General features: G+C 36.3%; 1 protein-coding gene across 5 annotated transcripts in view; it reads left to right on the top strand.

Moving 5' to 3' along the window:
* The window catches only part of LOC113118703 (CMP-N-acetylneuraminate-beta-galactosamide-alpha-2,3-sialyltransferase 4-like), a 55,948-nt gene extending 39,594 nt beyond the window's left edge, over positions 1-16,354 (top strand). For 2 of the 5 annotated variants that reach the window (XM_026288089.1, XM_026288088.1), the window contains exons 3-11: positions 4,171-4,243; positions 4,382-4,471; positions 7,022-7,119; positions 7,396-7,459; positions 9,635-9,733; positions 12,940-13,129; positions 13,212-13,349; positions 15,424-15,576; positions 16,005-16,353. In XM_026288089.1, coding sequence (XP_026143874.1) covers positions 4,171-4,243; positions 4,382-4,471; positions 7,022-7,119; positions 7,396-7,459; positions 9,635-9,733; positions 12,940-13,129; positions 13,212-13,349; positions 15,424-15,576; positions 16,005-16,094 — 995 coding nt within the window. In that variant the 3' untranslated portion in view covers positions 16,095-16,353. Of the gene's footprint in view, positions 1-4,170; positions 4,244-4,381; positions 4,472-7,021; positions 7,120-7,395; positions 7,460-9,634; positions 9,734-12,939; positions 13,130-13,211; positions 13,350-15,423; positions 15,577-16,004 lie in introns of all 5 variants that reach the window. The other 3 variants (XM_026288090.1, XM_026288091.1, XM_026288092.1) reach the window with 3 other exon arrangements.
* The last annotated feature ends 2,175 nt before the right edge of the window (positions 16,355-18,529 follow it).

The raw sequence follows: 18,529 nt of genomic DNA, 5'->3' as shown, positions 1-18,529 counted from the left end.
GTCGCTGAGGTTCGGAGGACATCCTGTCTGCTGAGTTCTTTCTTTGGCAGTTAATTCTGTCACGATTGGGGTGCGGGGAGGAACTCAGGCACAGAAAGAATGCACTATACACAGGGTTTATTAAATGACAAAAGGGGAAAATAAAAACAATCCACAGGTCTCACAACATTTTTTCAAAGTGTAACAATGATCCGCACTAGACAGCAAACACAAGGGGATTGAAATAGGGAGACTAATGATAACATAACAGGTGACACAGGTAAAACAATAATGACAGAACAAGGATAACAAGGGGGCGGGGCAAGGAAACGAGACAACACCAGCACATGGCCCAAAGACAAGGCCATGTGCTTGCGCACAAAACATGGGCCAGTCATGATCCTGCCTCAAGACTAGAGAAAAATCAAGGACACGAGGGCAGAATCATGACAAGAATATTCTTAAGGCATTATAATGAATGCATAATGCATTATAAAAACCCTTATAATATGTTGTATCATTTCATGAATAATCATAACAACAATTAAAATACATTATAATTAGGGCTGGTAAGTTAATCGCTGGTAAATTAATCACACATCAAATTTGGGGAAATCGCTCTGAAAAGATCATTGTTGTGCAAAGCATCAAACAGAGATAACAAAAAGTAGGTTCAGCAAGAAATATTTAGTTTGATAAAATGTATTACACATACTTTTTGGACAATGTGAGTAAATGATGACACAGTAATTGTCATTTTCGGTTGAATTAACTATAACTTTAATAATTTATTTTCTTAATTTTATAATTATTACTATGTAAATATGAAATAATTTAATGAAATGATACTCTAAATAATAAACTAAAACTGGCAGAAGGTGATGGTAATGACTTAATGATTACTGTAAGTCATCGAGTCATTTATTAATTCGTTTGATTTGTTCAAATGGCTGATTCATGCAGGAGTGAAGTAAATTATTCTATATGAATGGTTCATTGAATCATTAGGCTTGTTTGACTTGAAGTGGATCATCACCATCAGACCGATTGGTGTGTGGCATCAAAAACCACAAGAGCTTAAAGAGCAGATGACTCCTTGTGCTTTTGATCCGCTCTCGCTGTACTTTCATGTCATACACCTATCAGCCAATGGTTCAACATGCCCAAATGGTTCACCAAATAGTTTAAAGTGTGGATTAAAAAATGAAATGCCACTGTGGGTTGTTCGGGGATAAACAGTTCTGATTTGTCTTTATATTTTGGTTGGCAAAATTGAGCAAAACAGACAACATTGTGTCTAAAATAACACAATATTAACTTCTTAATGAACTGTTGTATAAGATGAGTATCACATTTTCACTCATTTGATATTGCACTTAGCCTACAGCTCGTGTGATATTTCTTAACTATGTGATGTAAATATGTGACAAAATTTCAAACATGAAGCATTTTGCCCCATATCTTGAATTTTAGGGATATTCTCAAGGCTAAATCATGCAGTAAGTTGTTGCTCTGCCTCATATTAGTCATCAATCGACTGTATGAAATGGCAGATGATCCACATTGGTCTCATTAGTTAACCTTAAGCCTGGTTCACACGGGACGATTTTAAAATTGTCGGCCGATTTTCCAAACCTGAGAGACCCCACACACGGCGATAAAAAATCACGGGTCTTACAGTTTTGGTCGTTCCGTGTGGTGTGCACCAACACGGCAATATTAACACACGAACCGATTTGACTCCCGAGCATTCCCAGGTCAGACGGGAAATCGCGCAAAATCCCTCGAGATCAAACGTGACTTTAGAGTAAACAATCATGGCGGACGAAGAGGATGCAGTGGCCATAGTTTGTGCTTTGTTTTTAACGAGAAAAAAAAAAAAAACATAAGAAAAACAAGAAAAGGCGATGGTCAAAGAGGTGGAGACCACGCGAGCATGGACTATACTTGCTTTATCATAATATGGAGATAAGTTGTTGTTTTATCTCATAGAAATGTTGTTACGTACTACACAGATTAATAACCGTCGAAATAAACGTTCATATATTTGTTTCCATGTACTCTGGTGGACTGCAGTTGTGGATGTAGTTATGCCCATTGACTTTATTTGTATTTGTTATATTATATACACCAGCTGTTTTGATTTTGTTTCCCGGTACTTCCTCACCGCCTCGTCACCTCGCTTTCTGATTGGCTACACGCCACAGTCCACAGTCTGCGTGTTTGTTTGTCCTCGGGGGACATCAAACACGAGAAGAAATCGGGCCAAATAAATCCAACATGTTGGATATCCCCGATGTGAGATCGGAGCGGTCCCAACATTCTTCCGAGCAGAGGAGAGCAGTCTTAACACACCACACACGGCAGGAATATTTGATCAGATTATTTTACGATAATCGGAGCATCCTAAGATTGTCGGAAGGGGTGAATCGGGGCTAAAATCGGCCCAGTTATCCTGCCGTGTGAACCAGCGTTTAGTGAATGCATTAGCATTTATAATGAGAAACAGGTAAATTTGCGAAGTTATTAATCTTTGTTAAAAAATACAACTCTTAGTTCATGTTAGCTCATTACATGACACAGTTGCAGCTTTTGATTTTAATAACGTGTTTTATGTTCAGGAGAATTAACTAATTAATTAATTAATGTTAACTAATGAAGCCCTAATGTAAAGTGTGAATGAACACTGAAAAATCCAAACACTTTCAAATAATATCTAGGGCATGGTTTAGTCCAGATTAAAATGTAAAAAAGTGTCAAAATACATAGCATATTAAATCTAAATAGTATTTGGCACTGTGATGAACAACATAGCAAATCCACAAATCTGAATGGGTATTTTAACACATAATAGAAAGTAGTGCAGCTGCTTTATTTCTTGGGTTTCCAGGGTAAGGACTGCATTTTCTGCAGTTTAGCGTCATCTGCTGTCAGACAGTGAATGTGCTTTCATTCATCACGTCTCTCACGTGTTCCTCATGTGCTTCTAATGCGTGCTTGTTTCAAGCAGGTGTTGTGCATTTTGACCAGTTGATGGTAAAAGTACCCTTATTCTGAATAATTTGTAATATATATAATTATTCACAGTATTTAGAAGTGCCCATGATAACAATATTGTGCATATTCATTACCGTGATATATCACATTACCGAATGTCGGCACATGTCTAGTCCCATTCCTCTGGGTTAGTAAAGAGGCAGCAAAGAATTATAATATTCTCTGATATAAAAAATTAAAAAGTGAAAGTCGTGACATTTGCCAAGTATGGCAATGTGAAAAAAAGGTGACATGACATTCAGCCAAGTATGGTGACCCATACTCAGAATTTGTGCTCTGCATTTAACCCATCCAAAGTGCACACATACAGAGCAGTGAACACACACACACTGTGAGCACACACCCGGAGCAGTTTGGGGTTCGATGCCTTGCTCAAGGGCACCTAAGTCGTGGTATTGCCAGCCCGGGATTCAAACCCACAGCCCTTGGGTAAGGAATCAATCTCTCTAACCACTAGGCCACGACTTCCCAATTCCAACCCATGCTTGGAATTGGTGCTCTGCGTTTAACCCTTCCAAGTGCATACACACACACAGCAGCAGTGTGCTAGAAAATGGATCCAAGTAAAAAAAAAATATATATATATATATATGTAAGAAAACATTCTACAAGCATGCAAATCTCATTGCAAGAATTCACATACTGATTTGCGGATGTACAAAAATTGTCTGTGACTTCACATTTTTTGATGAAGCAGTGTGAATGTGTTTTGCACCATATTCAAGAGAGAGAAAAAAATCTACAAGTTTGCAACTTTTGTCTGTGACTTCAAATTTACTGTTGCACACGTGTGGCTATTCTCTACAACTACAAATTCCACTGTCACAGACGCTCAGTTGTCTTCTACCAAATATACCTTCCAAGGGGGTTAACACTGCTTCTGCATTTCAGAACCAAACTTCTACAGAACTCTAAAGCTCTTATGTATGTACAGTATATAATCCAATCAATGACACTGCAAATATGTACATATGAACACTAACCTAAAATGAGTGTTAAATGTCAGATTACGAATACCCAGGATTAATTGTTAAATTATTAGAGGTGTGAAATGTGAAGATAACCGAAGATTCCCTTCACCTGGTTGTACGTTTTAATAAAAGCTGTCTTTCTCTGTTTCTTGTTCTCTTTTAGCATGGTTTTTAACACTTCTCCCAGTTGTGCTCTTCTTCATCTGTTACTATTGCTCCCAGTTCTACTTTGAGAGGTTAGTGCCGTCAACTCCAGTGTATTAAATACATAACGTTTTCATTGGTTATTATTGTTTTTGTTCTACTCAGGTTGAGACATGCAAAAGCTTTCAAGGTGTACTTATGCTAACTACTGATTTCTTCTTTTCTTCAAGCAATGGACGCAGCGGAAAGTCCCCTCAGCCCACTGTTTCTCTATGTCACAACTTTCACTTGCAGAGGAAATGGGAGGATCTCAAATTAAAGTATGTGACCTCATATTAACACGTTTAACCTGTTTTGGGGAAACTGTAGCTTACCAAGCTTGAAAATTGGAAAAATTCAGATTCTGTCATCATTTTACTCCCTCTCATGTCGTTCCAAACCTGAATGACTTTATTATTATTTTTTGTTTCTGTGGGGCATAGAATAAGAATAAATCTTTTTATTTTATTTTATTTTTTTTAATCAAAATTATTTCCTTAATATGAGTGGTTCAAAACTTGATTACTTATTTTTAGAAATGCAATCTAAACAAACAAACAAAAAGATTGACTCCATTCAGTAAGGCTAAATGTTTATAAAAAGTCAAACCTTGACTGGAATTGGAAAATGGATTTATTTAAAATATGTTTTTAATAAAATCTGTATACCCTATCCAAAGTTTAACAAACAACCACACAAAAAAATGAAGGCTTTAAAACATCCTGAGTGCAAATCAATAAAATATTAACAAACACGCACGCACACATGTCCTATTATTTTTCTTTTCCACCTGAAGACAGCATGTCTGCAACAAATACATGATCAATTTTCATCCAAGTGTAATTTTTACAGTAGAGAGGTTTGTGTATTTATTATATATATATATATAATTACACCCATACAGTATATATTTTGAAAATATTTACAAGTATATATTCATATTCATATAATATATATTGAATACAAATATATTTCATAAATAAACCTAACATATTTTTCTGAAATATATACATGCATTGTGTATTTATATGTACAGAGGCTAATGAATATACACAGTACACACATGCAAATACTGAAACAGTGTTCTGAACACTATAGATGTCCGTGATATTGAATGATTTTCTGATCGTCCCTGAGGTGTTTTTGCACCTCAGTTTATTAGTCAACATTGACAAAATAATCCACAAATAATGTTTTTTTGTTTTGTTTTTTACTCAAAAACTTGCATGTGCTCAGATCAACTTAAAAGGTTTTAGCTCATATCACTTGGCCAACAGTCTGGGGCGATGTATTCAAAATGGTTTACTCTGTCACAGAATACAGGCACAGAAAGGGTGAAAATGCACAGCTTTTTTCCTAACATCAGCTCTTAAAAGCCATCAGGATTTCTCCTGCAGCTGGTGTAGCCAGAGAATAACAGGGCACTTAATGAAAACGGACCCTCCTCTGGCTCTCGGTCGGTGGGAGCACTGTAAAACCAACACATCCATGTGTGATGATTCTGGCTGTGCTGTTGTGCCAGACTAGCTGGGTTAACCCTAACATGTGCTTCTCAAGCTTTTGAGCATTACACAAAGACAACACAGCTAAACGAGTGTTGCGTGTAATATGTGTGTCATCACAGCACAATTCTGTCATTGTTTTCATGTGTGTGTGTGTGTGTGTGTGTGTGTCTTATGCTCATCAAGGCTTTTGTATTTATTTGATCAAAAATACAGAAAAAAATTAATATTGCGAAATATTATTACAATTCAAAATAGTACGTTTCTATTTTAATGTGCTTTAAAATATATTTTATTTCTGTGCATCATTAACTCCATCCTTTTGGTGTTACATGATCTTTTAGGAATCATTGTAATATGCTTAAATTATTATTCTGATGTCTACTGGAACCTGTAATATTTTTTGTCAGAATTTTCATGTTGAATACAAGAACATCACTTATTTAAAATATAAATATTTTCTAACAATTCAAGTCTTTAATATCATTTTTTATTAACGTAACACTTGCTGAATACAAGTGTTAATCTCTTTCAAAGAAAGAAAGAAAGAAAGAAAGAAAGAAAGAAAGAACAAATGCTAATGCTGTTATTAAAAAAAAATAAATAAAAAAAACAGATCCCAGAGTTTTGATCAATAGTGTATATCATTACAAAATATTTACATTTCATTAAAAAAACACATTTTAGATTTATAAAACACAGATAGACATTTGTATTACCATTAATGGAATATCATCATATTAATATAAAATGTAAATACAATTTCAATGAATACATACAAAAAATAGGATTATTAAAAATATTTATTTTATTTATCATTAATTTATTTTATTAAAAATAAAATTTATTGTCATAATTGTTTTAAATAAATGGTCAGTAATATATGTATATAATGTGAATAATTAATTGTTATCATATTATTATATGATGATAATATTAAGAATACTGTTCAAACATATGCATACGCGCACACACACACACACACACACACACTCACACAGATAAATTACAAATTAAATAAATGTTTGGATGCTGTGTTAATTATTTGGACAGTTCTGCATATAATCACCCCCCCCCCCCCCCCCCCCCAAAATAAATAAAATAAAAATAAATAAATAAATAAATATATATATATATATATATATATATATATATATATATATATATATATATATATATATATATAAAACTGAGAATAAATGTAATTTTCACACAATTAATATTTTCTATTTTTTTTATTTTTTATAATGAATTTAAGATTAGAAGTCTGTGATTAAGTCAATGTCTAGTAGTTTGTATGTGAGTCTGTGTTTTGTTTCACTGACACAGCGTGAGCCGAAAGACTGAGCTCTTTCTAAAGCTGGAGGATTTCTTCTGGCGGGAACATCTGTCATCTGAAGCTCTGCCCTACGGTATTAAAGGCAGCGGTATGTACATCTTATAATCTTTATAATCTTTCCTTTAATACAATAGTTAAATCTACTGCAGAGTCATTGAGCTAATGCTTATGTTAAATCTGACTTGAGCACATGATCACATAAATCTTGTTGCTGAAATCTCACATGCCCCCGAAACCATTCAGTCCACGTTTATAAATAATTAGTCTGTTCTAACTATGCTCATGGTGCTGCATGCAATCCATTCATGTTGATACATTCATAATGGTGCACTTTGTTCAGATGCTTTCTTCTTTGTCTCTGCAGAGCTCCTGCTTCTGAAGGTCTTGGCAGTGACTTCCAGCTACACAATGCCAGCAAACATTGAGAGGTGAAGTACGGCCGAGCTGCTTTCGCAAGTATCTAAACTCTGAACTCAAGCTGCCATAAGCTTGTAGAAACCCATTCCTAAAATATGGTCGTTTGCTTCAGTTGCTTATGACTTTGTTGCGGTGTGGAGTGAATTACTGCACACATTACACATTAATTACAGTAATGCTCTTGCTCGTGTTCAATACTATCTTGCTTAATATAATAACCACTGAAAGGAGAACGGCTAATAGTGACTAAATATGCAAGTGTGTTTACTCAATTTCTAGTTGCCAATTAATTTTAATTTGTACTTTTTCATTTGATCAGGTTTCTCTATTAATAGTTTGTTTAATGTCTGTTGATAAAGTAATAACTATTTGCTAAAAATCCACACACCCTCAGGTCATCCAAGGTGTAGATGAGTTTCAGATTTGGGGAAATTTAGCATCTCATTACTTGCTCATCAATGGATGCTCAGCAGTGAATGGGTGCCGTCGAAATGAGTCCAAACAGCTGATAAAAACATCACAATAATCCACAGCACTCAAGTCCATCAGTTAACATACTGTGTAGAGAATAGCTGTGTGTTTATGACAGTCCCTCCAGAAAAACGCGATTATGCGATCGCTTGATTTAATGCATAATCAGCCAAAGGCCGCATATTTATGCGGGGTCGCATTTTTTCAAATGATTTCATAATCCCTGTATTTTCGTTGCAAAAAACTCACATATATATTAGCAGAAAGTTGAAAAATGTTGTGTTTCCTTCACACAAGTAAATTGCCATTTTCCCCTATTGCCTGGGAACCTTATGAAGCGACGTAATTACGTGACGTGAACATCATCTGCAAACCCTGCGGTGAAACCAGGGTGAAACTTGAAGCGCGCAAATCATTCTTATTTGCCAACAAAAATAAGCGCAAAAGAACGCGCAAAGCAGTTTCCCGATTTGTTACATGACAGTGAAGCCAAATTATATTGCGAGAACTTGCGAAAACTGCGGTTAGATGAAATAGTGAAAAAAAGGTGATTCCCCCAACACCCCCTTCTCACTATACTAACACTGTTGTAGTTTCATTCAGAAGTTGATGCAACTTTACAGTTGTAAGATTGCACTTTTTTGTTACAGAACAGTACCAAAAACCTACAGTTGTAATTATATTAGTAGTATGTAAAATAATTTACGTTGCAGTAAGAGATTGCAACTTAAATATTCTGTGATTTAGTGTGCTCGCTTATCATAGGAAGTAATAAGAAATCACTCTTTAAGGTAGCAGCCTAGTGAGAAAAAGGTGTTGGGGGAGTCACCTTCTTTTCTCTTTTTCATCAAACCGCATTTTGGCAAGTTGCGCAATTTCATCGCATAAAATTGCAAAAATATCCCGCATATTCCTTCACATTTTTTAAGAAAACGTGCCGCGAAATCAAGGATTTTTACCTGCAACAATCACAAAAAAAATCACGTTTTTCTGGAGGGACTGTTATAAGAAACAAATCCATCATTAAGACATTTAAATCGGTTGCTTCCAGCCAAAACACCAGTCCATAATCCATAATAACGCCACAAAAATCTCCTGTTGTCTCTCACATCAAAATCCAGCCACATATTTGTTTAGGGCTGTTTTGGCTTGTAAATGGTGCTAAATTTGTGCTGGTATACTATATGCTTTCTCTCCTGATTCAGACAAGGCTAGATTTTCACGGAGGAAATGTTATTAAGGATTATGGACTCATATTGTAGCAGGAAGTAACTTTTTGAAGTTAAAACCATCTTAATGATAGATTAGTTTCTTACAAACACACAGTTTTTGTCTTCTCCAGATGTTCACTGATGGACTGGAGAGGTGTGGATTATTGTGATGTTTTTATCAGCTGTTGGACTCCCATTCTGATGGCACCCATTCACATCCATTGATGAGACACTGATGCAATGCTACATTTCTACAAATCTGATGAAGAAACAAACTCATCCAGATCTTGGATGGCTTGAGGCAAATTATCTGTGGGTGAATTATTCCTTTAAGTTGTGTCTAGACATAGTGCAGATGTGTAATTGAATAGAAAATGCATATAAAATGAAATCACTTCTATAATATTTAGGTTGGCAAGCCACATTTTCTGAACTTTAGCACCTGATTTCACTACAAAACACACTTTTGTGTACCGCACTCATGGAAAGTGCTCTGTGTGTCAGCAGCTTAGACTGCAGGACGTGTGCAGTCATTGGAAACGGCTTTTCCATAAAAAACAGTTCACTGGGGGAGATCATTAACAAATACGACGTGGTGATCAGGTAAATAAAACCTCCACCTCTGTTTGACCTTTCAGTGTTTCTGTTACACAGTCTTTAATTAGCATTTCACCCATTTGTGCACACATTTTCCTGAATGGTTTCTGAATGTTAATAGCGATGTGAACATGTTCTGCATTTATTTTTTGCAGTTTTTTGTTTTTGTTTTCTTGAAAATCGTATTTGAATGTGCGGCAACTATTGTTGATGGTGGGCAAATATGTTGTATTCACCCCTTCAATGTAAAATATAAAAGGAGGAGAGCATTTGGCATCTAACTCAAAATAACTGCTTTCAACAGATCAATCTTTATTCATAAACAAATGTATCATGCATAAAAGTCAAGAACATTGGATGCAAACCTCAGAAAAGGCTGCATCTAGCTTATAATATCTTTAATATAATAACATAACAAATCCCTTTAATAATGAATAAAGTGCAGTTGCCCCAACATGGAAAATCAAAAAAGTTAAACGAAAGTATATAAATAAAAATAAACAGAATTAAGAAAATATTACATCTATGTATGTATATATACTGTATAATAAAGATATACCCAAAAGAAAGCTACTCATTTTTTTAGGCCCATAGTATTCAGTGGCTGACATAAGTGATTTCATAAAATAATGTAAATGCAAACTCATTACTTGTCTGAATTTCAGCATTACAATGAAATCATAAGCTACTAGTCATTAAAATAATTAGGGTCCTTGACCAATTAGAATGAAACTCATCCAAACTGGATAAAGGGACCTCAGTATTTGTCAGATAAAGAGTTAATTTCAGTACCTGAAAGTAAAGGCTGAAATCTCACTTAATCGCGATCTCAAAAGCTTTGTTATAACACAATGAATATATGCACGATGAATCTTTCAGTGTCTACACTTCGTGTGTTAAAATTAGAGGATTCGTGAGCATGCAATTTCAGCACAGCATGAGTGGATTATAACTTAATTGCTTCTGATTGGCCATTGCCTTCCAGAAATCAACAGCTGTGATTGGCTACATTGCACAACTTCAGATGTTTTAGTTGGAGCTCTTTAGTCAGTTTCTGCTCTCCGTCTCTTATTGGCCATTGTCCACTGAATATTTTTTTTTTCTTTCTATGTACAGCGTGAAAGACTGGCTTGCATTTTGCATTCTTGTTTTATTGTACGTCTGTTGAGTGGGATATAACAGCCTCGCTTAACAATACCTCCTGAATGAAAGCTCTGCTTGGCCACCGTTTCTCAAGCCGCTTTACAGCCTTGGAATGAACAAATGGCCTGTTATTTTTTCTAAGCCTCTAACAAACGGCAGAATTCGTCCGAGTGTGTTTCTCTCGTCCTCTAATCGCGGCGGGGGAGGAGAGCCGAGCCGCTTGACATTTGGTGTTGAGTTACAAATCCTGATGCCTCGAAGTCGCCATTAGGCAGAGATTTGAGCAGAACACCAGCTCCTCTCCATCTCATTTGTGAGAAAAAGGGCGGTGTTTCCCGCACAGGCTCACTCCTTTTAAAAAATAAGTTATAATGTGGGAGTTCGCTGATAAGGATGTGCTTTTAGTGTCTCACGCCAAGTCCATGACGTCAATGAAACTGTGCAGAACAGGGATAATTGTAACTCTTTTGGTTATCTGATTGCAGTTTAATGATTACAAGTTTGCAAATTTATCCTAATTTAGTGACTTGGTGTTTGGAAACGAAGGGTGAACTTTGCATCAGCAACACTCTGAAGACAGCTGATGGCACCTGTATTAATTGCAGCTAGTTTCTAACTTATTATTAATTTGCTTGTTAATCATAAATACAATAATATCTTATGTCTCTCACAGTCATGCAAATGTATGAAAACCCATGACACTACTAAACTCAATGGACACCTATTTGGAAGTTAAAATTGACACGTTTTAGCATTTCAACAACTATTAAATGATCAATATTGAAAAAATATTGAAAACTACAAAAATACAGATTTTGATACAAAATATGAGGCCGTTTTTATCAACTCTATCAAAAACAAATGACAAAATCCTATTTTGTATTTGAAATATGTGTAAGAAAACACATTCAGCAGTAACTTTAACCACATTTCAAAGAAAATACAAGTAAATATTAAAGACATGCTGAAGTCCTACTTAAGTGGGCCATAAAATAAATTTTCGTTTAATTTTAAATAGCACGCAGTTAAGTGACTTTAAACATCACAGTCAGTGCACAGGTCAGTATATTATTTTTAAGTATAATATTTCTGTAATAGTAACTCATTAAAATAATGCTTAAAGGGTGGCTTTTCCCAGTTATGAACATCCTTGATCTCATTCTTGACTCCCAGTCGCCGATGTCGCCGGCTTTTTTTGTATCAGCTGTATCAATGTCAAAAATGGTATCTGTTCAGTCTGTACAAGAGAGGAACAATGCGTTTAAGAAAGAAAGAACTTTAAACATCCGTTCATGAATAAGCTTTCTGCTGACTTTGTCATAATTCTGGTTAGGATTGGGCATGAAATACTGTTGAATGTGAAAATGGGCTGAGAAATTAACAAATAGTTAAAAAGATAGCAATCATGTCTTTAAGGTGTTAAGACGTCTTCACCTTACAAGTGGGTTGCCAAACACACACACACACACATACACACACACATGTTTGTTTCTGTGTAAAGTGTGTTCATCCCATAGGTGTAATGGTTTTTATTCTGTAGAAACTGTATATTCTATCGCCCTTCACCAACTCTACACCTAACCCTAACCCTCACAGGAAACTTTGTGCATTTTTACTTTCTCAAAATAACTCATTCTGTATGATTTATAAGTGTTTTGAAAAATGGGGACATGGGTTATGTCCTCATAAGTCACCCTCTCCTTGTAATACCTGTGTCATACCCATGTTATTATACAGAGTTGTGTCCTGATATGTCACAAAAACATGCCCACACACACACATACACACAATGCTATGAAATGCACATCATGTTTTATGAGAAAGCATGAAACCGGTACGATCTTTGGATTTGGCACCAACAATCAGAAAGATACAAGTACTGGATTTCGTTCAAGAAATACGATACAGGAAGAAAGCAATGCTGATTCTGACTCTCCAGATCGGATTCGACCTTGAACTTCATTATGCACCGTTCAGTTCAAGTGTTTCACAGAAAAGCAACTTTACAGAAAATTAAATTTCTAGCTTATCAGTTTATGATGCAGTGCTCCCATATCTTTCTGTGTCAGGCTGAATGATGCGCCGGTGAGAGGCTACGAGGAGGACGTGGGGAACAAGACCACGCTCCGTCTGTTTTATCCTGAATCTGCCTCCTATAACCCCGATGTCCACAATGACCCAGACACCCTGCTGGTCCTGGTTCCTTTCAAGCAGCAGGACCTCCGCTGGCTCAAAGAGATCCTGTATGATGAGAAGAGGGTCAGTCTCTCTCACTTCTTCTCCTCATGTCCCAGCATGCACCTGGTTTCCCAGTAGTCATGAGGCAATGTGCTTGATTTAGATCCGAAAGGGTTTCTGGAAGCCTCCGCCCCAGATCTGGCTCGGCCGGGGCAGTCAGATCCGTGTCCTGGACCCATATTTCCTTCGCCTGACAGCCAGCAAGCTGCTTCAGATTCCCCTGCAACCGAGCAGACAACAGGTGAGATCTGCACACGGCCGGGATTCAGGGAACGGGACACACTCTTACTTTGGCAGAACAGATGATTCAAGTAATAGGATTACGTTTGCTGTCATTTCAGACATGCATACAGTATGTAGTGCTATTTAGGTATTTGATAGTTATGAAATGTTTGTATTGAGACTTTGTTTAAAACCTGATCAGTTGCTGCATTTTAATGCATCATATATGGATTCAAGACATATAAAAGCATAAAAAAATACAGTAAAATGTTGTATTTGCATTATTAGTTTCTGACTGCAAATCTTCCAGTTGTCAGTGGAAGAAAATACATTTTTATCAGAGAGATTCCATGCAAATGTTTTGGGGTTTCAAAGGTTTTAAATAGCTGTTTCCTGTTTGAATCTGTGTTAAAGTGTAATTTATTTCTGTGATGCTCCGCTGTATTTTCAGCATCATTCCTCCAGTCTTCAGTGTCACATTATCTTCAGAAATCATGAAAACACACTGATTTGCTAACAAGCTATGTTAAATATCTTTGTGAAAGCTATGATACATTTTACTTCTCAGGATTCTTTGACGAATAGAAAGCTCAAAAGAACAGCACCTATCTGAAATAGAAATCTTTTGTAACATTATGCTGTCACTTTTGATCAACTGAGTGTGTCTTTACACTAAATAATGGCTGTAAACGTTTGAACAGTATCCTATGCCTTTGCTTTCCGTTTGCCTTACAGTAGTGAAGGTCAGATTATCATTCTTACAGATCGACTTAAACCATAAACGATGCTGTTTTTAATAAAATCTCAACCCAGCTGGCAAACGTTTCGCTGAGCAAAGCCCGTTTTCACTCGCATGTGCTAATGTTGGATTCTGATGTTTGTCAGAGAGAGCCAAGAGGTTTGTCTGAATCAGAGTCCACATGTGTCCTGATAAACACACAGAGAATCACGATTAGAAATGTGTCTGTTTACTGTATTTCTGGTCCGTGCCAGTAACAGCCAGGAAACACAAGAACAAGCTCAAAGTGCATTGTACTTCCTCCTCACCCAACTCTAAAACCTTTCTTTCCACTAGTCGCCGAAGGCATCACTTCTCAATTTATCTGAATTGTTATAGGTCTTTAAGTACTAAAATAACTAAAAATGAATGAATGATGAAGCCACAAAACAAAATTAACAAAATGTAAACTGAAAATAGATACATTAAAACAAATGAACAATAATTATATCAATTATAATAGTATATCAATAACACAGCTTGAGTTTAATGGTAGTATTAGTAGTAATACATCAATACATGTATCTATGTGTCTGTCTAAAGTTGTGGGCATGATTATTATTTCATTTTTTTAAATGGCACAAAAGTATTTCGACACTCAAGCTCCTCTCAAACAGTGTTTATATATACAGTACATGTTCTAATGATGGACATGATGAAATGGAGACCGTGTTGTTGAAGCGAGGCTGAGACTGAGATGTATGAGCGTGTTTTGTGTGGGAGCGCACAGATCAGTAGCTGTGGAAATCATGGAGCAATGCGGAAAAGCTAATGACTTGGAACGAGAGAGAGAGATTGACGCAACTAAAGCAGTCAGGGCTGGAAAAACCAAGATGCATTACCTTCTTTTACTACTGTAAGTGGAAAGTTTTCAACTTAAAAGTTGATGTCTGGCAATAATTTACTGAGAATACATTTGAAGCGGTTTTGATGGCAGCGTACGTGTGTTTTAAACGTTTTTACAAAGTTTAAAACCTCATAAAATCGTTTAAAAGCAATATTTGATGGCTTACGTTGACATATTTCCTATTAAAGCTTGTGCGGGATGTTGTTTTTTCTTTATAGCCAATAGGTTGTGTTACACTACAGGCTTATTTTGAGTGGGACAAAAGGAAGGGAGATTATTTGATTAGACATTTGTATAGCAAATAAGCAATAAAATCAGCTATAGATGATTGAACTAAAAGATAAGATTTCATGGGGTTTTTATTCTTTCACAGGAGAGTTGAAGCTGTCTTCATCCGCCCCCTGCAGGAGGCTAACACTATTAAACACACTTTTCCTGATCTGCACGTTTTCTCTGTTTCTCCGTCAGAAACCTGTCCACCCCACCACTGGCATTCTGGCTGTGTTTGTGGCTCTAAACTACTGTGACGTCGTGCACGTGGCTGGATTCGGATACCCAGAGTCCAGGAACCAGAAACAGCCCATCCACTATTACGGAAAGGACACAATGAAATCCATGAAGGTGATTCTTTGATTCTCATGTTGCTGTATACCGTATTTTACGGACTATAAGTCGCACTTTTTTCATAGTTTGGCTGGTCCTGGGACTTATAGTAAGGTGCGACTTATTTATCAAAATGAATTTGACATGAACCGAGAGAAATGAACCAAGAGAAACATTACCGTCTCTAGCCACGAGAGGGCGCTCTATTCTGCTCAGTGCTGCTGTAGTCTACACTGAAGACATAGAGCGCCCTCTCGCGGCTGGAGACGGTAATGTTTTCTCTTGGTGCTTTGTTCTAAATAAATGCGACTTATATATGTTTTTTTTCCTCATCATGACGTATTTTTTGACGGATGCGATTTATACTCAGGTGCGACTTATAGTCCGAAAAATATGGTACTTTATGTCACGTTGCGCTGCTTCACCGAATATCGTTGTTGTTTCAGAATTCCTACCACGATCTCAATCAAGAGGCTCTCGTGCTTAAGAGACTGGAAGGACAGGGAGCTATTTTATATCTTCATCCTCATTCCTGACACCCAACATGAACACATATAAATAAAAACACATAAACGCATGTAAATACAGCATTACATAACAATCATCTTCGGACTGAACTGAAATATCCAGCTCTCACACTGCAGAGCTGATAAGAGTTTCTGTAATTTTCTGCATTTCTGTGTGATTCAATCATTTTTACTTGACCTCGAGTATTTATAATTAATGAATCTTTTCTGCTTATTGTTTTGTTTTCTATCGGGAACTTAAGAAATATATGGTGATATATATATATATATATATATATATATATATATATATATATATATATATATATATATATATATATATATATAATCACCACTGGATATTTTGTGATCTTCTTACAGTAAGAATTGAATAAACAAAAATATGCATCTTGTTTTTAGATGACAATTTAATTTCATAAGTAATGCTAATAAGACCTTTGTTTAACAAATGCACAAAAAAGTTAATTTGCAAGCAGAAAAAAAACAGCATTTTTTTTTTTTATTGAATCTATTTAATTTTGAGATTAATCTTTCAAATAGGAAATTCTATTTGAGCATGCTGAGATGTTAAATATTTGTCTGAGCAGCAGTGATTGTGAAGTGATGAGCAGAATATCTGTAGCAATGCCTCACATCGCCTGAAGAGGGCGACTGATCTACATGACTGCGTGAGCGCGCTCTGTTTACAGAGAGAGAGAGAAACATGAGGCTACATGCATGCGCATCATATGATGGCCTCATGTTCACTTTCTGCTTTCTTCTTATTGTTTCGATCTGAAGTAGAAGGAGCTGCCTTTCGGTTTGAGTCAGATTCATTACTCAGAGCAGGAACATCTGGAGCAGTGCCTGGCAGCAGAGAGTGTTTTTATGTGCCTAAGTGTGCTGCCAGACTGCAAGGCCTCATTGCTTACAGCCCATAATATGACCGATGTTTGGTCTCAGCAGCATAATACAGCAGACATAGTGTGCGGTGAACTTTTGGTTCATTCAAATGGATGGTGCAAACCACGAACCAGCTGTTTTTATAAATCAGAGCCATAATTGGAGAAGGCATCACATGAACGGTCCAGACTGTTCAAGAAGGTAAGTCTTGTTTTAGTCAAATTATAGACATCAGTACAGCAGTATCCTTTACTGACAGAAAATCAAATAATACATTGCACCAAATTCAGTGAAAAAACAACGATTATTTATAGAGCACGTTTAAACACAACCGAGGTTGACCAAAGAGCTTGACAAAGAATAAAAAAACACAATGAATAAAGGATTGTAAAAAGCCAGGGGGAAAATATGTCTTAAAGGGGTACTCCACCCCAGAATTAAAATGATGTCATTAATCAGCATGTCGTTCCAAACCCATAAAAGCTTTGTTCGTCTTCAGAACACAATTTAAGATATTTTGGATGAAAACTGGGAGGCTTGTGACCATCCCATTAAAGCTGCAGTAGGTAACTTTTGTCGCTCTAGCGGTTAATAAACAGAACTGCTTGCGTCTTGCGGAAGAACATCGTAGCCGGAACTACTTCTCTCTGTTTATGTCTATGAAGAATCACAAAGGTACTGGGTTACTCCGCCGCGGTATCCCCGAAGCAATCTAAAATAGTCCGAATATAAACACTTATTATAGGTGCACCCTAGTGATTCAGGACAAGCCAAAAACACGGTTTGGAAAATGGATTCATGGTGTACTCGCTTATTATATACATGTTTCTACATTTTGAACATGAACAAAGTTACAGACCGCAGCTCTGATTGGTTGTTTTTTACCGGGAGCGATGGAGTTTCTGCAAATGGCAATAGGACACTGGGAGGAGCCAGAGGAGCTTGATTTTTACACAGATTATCTGTCTCATATTCTAATGTCAGGACATAATGACAGGTTTAATAAATATGTAAAAATATATTTTTTTACAAAAGTTCCCTACAGCACCTTTAACTGCCAAATAAAATACACTGAAAAGTATGAAAGAAATCGTCAGAATAGTCCATCTGCCATCAGTGGTTTAACTGTAACCATATTATTGGCAAGTAGATTAAAACAGACACCATACAGAAGATGAATAAAGCTCAAATTGAACAGTAAAACACCTATTTGACAAATAAGAGCAAAACCACTGTAAAACCATACCACGATGTCCTACACAAGACTCCATGCATCACAGCAGAATGTTTTGGTCAACTAAGTCAAATGCAGCCTTTGGTAGGACAAGAGGACAAGAGCCAAGGGTTTCCCTGAATCTGTCATAAGAAATATATAATCTAAGACTCTTAACAGGACCAATTCAATGCTATTAAAAGCTTTATAAACTGATTTTTTTTTGTTTTTGTTTTTTTAATGGTATTATCTGACAAGAAAGACTGTAATTAAGCCAGTTCAACTTTCTCCAAAATCTCTGAGATCAAAGGAAGATTTGAAATGGGCCGAAAGTTGGAAAGAAACATAT

The sequence above is a fragment of the Carassius auratus genome, chromosome 18 (assembly GCF_003368295.1).
Source record: "Carassius auratus strain Wakin chromosome 18, ASM336829v1, whole genome shotgun sequence".
Lineage (NCBI taxonomy): Eukaryota > Metazoa > Chordata > Actinopteri > Cypriniformes > Cyprinidae > Carassius > Carassius auratus.
Note: the sequence above shows the minus strand (reverse complement) of the source record. Positions and strands in the feature narration are given on the sequence as shown.